The sequence below is a fragment of the Frankliniella occidentalis genome, unplaced genomic scaffold, assembly GCF_000697945.3.
Source record: "Frankliniella occidentalis isolate FOCC.00 unplaced genomic scaffold, Focc_3.1 Scaffold225, whole genome shotgun sequence".
Classification (NCBI taxonomy): domain Eukaryota; kingdom Metazoa; phylum Arthropoda; class Insecta; order Thysanoptera; family Thripidae; genus Frankliniella; species Frankliniella occidentalis.
The window spans coordinates 329,476-331,956 of NW_026267351.1; the positions used below are offsets into that span (position 1 = coordinate 329,476).

General features: G+C 43.7%; 1 protein-coding gene across 1 annotated transcript; it reads left to right on the forward strand.

Moving 5' to 3' along the window:
* Positions 1–1,126: 1,126 nt before the first annotated feature.
* On the forward strand, positions 1,127–2,367 carry LOC113210037 (formylglycine-generating enzyme; the record flags this gene model as incomplete). The annotated part of the gene is given in 3 exon segments (XM_052272795.1): positions 1,127–1,755; positions 1,884–2,055; positions 2,180–2,367. Coding segments are annotated over 3 exon segments (973 nt in total), but the record flags the coding sequence as incomplete, so codon positions are not given.
* Between the last annotated feature and the right edge of the window lie 114 nt (positions 2,368–2,481).

Here is a 2,481-nt window from a genome sequence, read left to right on the forward strand (position 1 = left end):
GTATAGCTGTATGTGTTACCATTTCTTCGCTGAAAGTGGGGTCTAAATTACACAGAGCCCGAGCACAATACTCGTTCTCTACCTCCGAGAAGAAGTGTCGGGAGGTAAAGAACGAGTAAAAACTAAAATTTGAGAATGAGAAATAGGATTTGACAGATTTCAAAGAAGAAAGAACTGATAATAATAAGAAATATTTACTTACTAATACTGCTGCGCGCAAATCATATCCCTCGAATTTGAGAGAAGGAAGTCGGGCATACAACATGCAATGTCCTGCCTCCAAATTTTTTTCGTTCTCATATTTCTGGAAATCTTCCCTTTTAACCTCTACAAACTCGCTGGGGCCCATTGTCAAGCTGACAGGCAGTTGGAAGAGGGGAGACGTGTCGCTCAAGTAAGCAGATGGAGACTGAGTGTTTTTCAGAGTTGAAGAGATATTGATACCACTAATTGTACAACGTGCTCCGCGCTTTTCTTTTGGCAGAGAATCACCAACACTGTAAACAGGACAAACAGGACTGTCGTTAAGGACGGCGTTTTGCTCTGTCCCCCCCCCCCCTTTTGCTATGCTATCGCGGCAAGGGGGCGGGGGGGAAGGGAGTAGGGAGGGACCAGGGACAGAGTTTTACAGTGTTGCCAAAGAGTGAATGGGGGATTGCAGTGCTTTGCACTGCTTGCGCTCTTGATGGCAAGGCCCGCAAGGCCTTAGTCACTCATCATTAATAACTGCACGCAAATAATGTAGCTTTTCGAGTATTACCTGTTTTACGCCTATGAATATAAGGTGATGAAGGCGAAAGAAACTAAAGCTTCAGCCAGCGCCTGTCTAGGTAGGCAACGAGGAGTACGTGTGGGCGTGCGCGCGGCCGCGGCGAGGAGGCAGGCCAGGCAGGCGCCAAAAGTCGACAGCTGCGCAGAGGCGCCGGCGCAGAGCCAATAACTCAGTCATTTTACCCCCAAGACTGTGAAGGGTACCTCCAATCATCCAATCCAGCCGCTCTCCAGTCATTTCCTCCAGTAAACGCTTCCGAGGTCATATTTGTTTTGCCACGGCGGCATCCATCGAGGACAAGAGTAAATAGAAAACTTGGCAACAGGATCTCTCCACAACTTTTGCCAGATAATCGTGAAATTTGTCCACAATGTTCACACTGAGAATTAGTCACGTGATTTGTTTTGTATCTTTAACTTGGTTGGTAATGGCAGCCGGAGACACCTGCGACTTAACCTCAACAGATGATCCAGGACCCTCTTGTGGGTGTGGGGCACTTAAAAGAAAAGCCAAAGAGAAGAGCGAGCAATCACCTCTGGAGAAAACTGTAACAATGCTGGAGGAAATTATGAGTAGTGATGAAAATATTTCTCCACCATCAGATAAGACTGATGAGAAAAGCCTGAGGACATTGAATTTCCCCAGATCAAATAATATGGTTTTAATACAAGGTGGGGAATTCACCATGGGCACTGACAATCAAGTCTTTGTGGCTGATGGGGAAGGACCAGCCAGAAAAGTGAACATCAATACGTTTTATTTAGATGTTCACGAAGTCAGTAATTTTGAATTTGAATTGTTTTGCAATGAAACAAAGCACAGAACAGAGGCAGAGAGCTTTGGTGATTCATTTGTCTTTGATCCATTACTCAGCGAAGAAACTCGAAACACACTAACTCAAGCTGTAGCAGCTGCTCCTTGGTGGGTTCCAGTGGAAGGAGCTGATTGGCGTCATCCAGAGGGCCCAGATAGTGACATTATTGGTAAAATTTTAAAAACTTAACTAGTTGATTTTTTTTTTTCAAAGACATTTTGATCTGTTACATTCATTGATATTGTAAAAGTTAAATATCCAACTGGATAAATTTGTAATTTTTTTGCCTCATGGCAGGACGGATGGACCACCCTGTTGTTCATGTATCATGGAATGATGCTGTTGCTTACTGTCAGTGGGCAGGCAAAAGATTGCCAACAGAAGCTGAGTGGGAGTTTGCTTGTCGTAGCGGACTCCCTAATCGACTCTATCCATGGGGGAATAAAGAAAATCCTCATGAAGAACACAGGTATAGTTTACTAGTGTGTGCTAGATAACAAATAAATATGTATGTCTTGTTCTTTTCACTACATATATTTTTTTAAATGTGCTATTTATTGCTGAATGACAGTATGCACTGAATGCATTTGCAGGATGAACATATGGCAGGGAAATTTCCCTAATGAAAATACAGGAGATGATGGTTTTATATCCACTGCTCCTGTGACAGCATTTCCTTCAAGTTCATTTGGCTTAAAGAATATGGTGGGAAATGTTTGGGAATGGACGGCTGATTGGTGGACTATAAGCCACACAGGACACCTGCAAGATAATCCAGTAAGTTACAAAAATCTTAAAGACTTAACACGTTCAGTGCCAGGCCATTTTTAATTTAAAAAGTGTCCGACCTCACGGTGGTCGTGCGGCACAAGGGTGCCAAAAAGTGCACGACCTC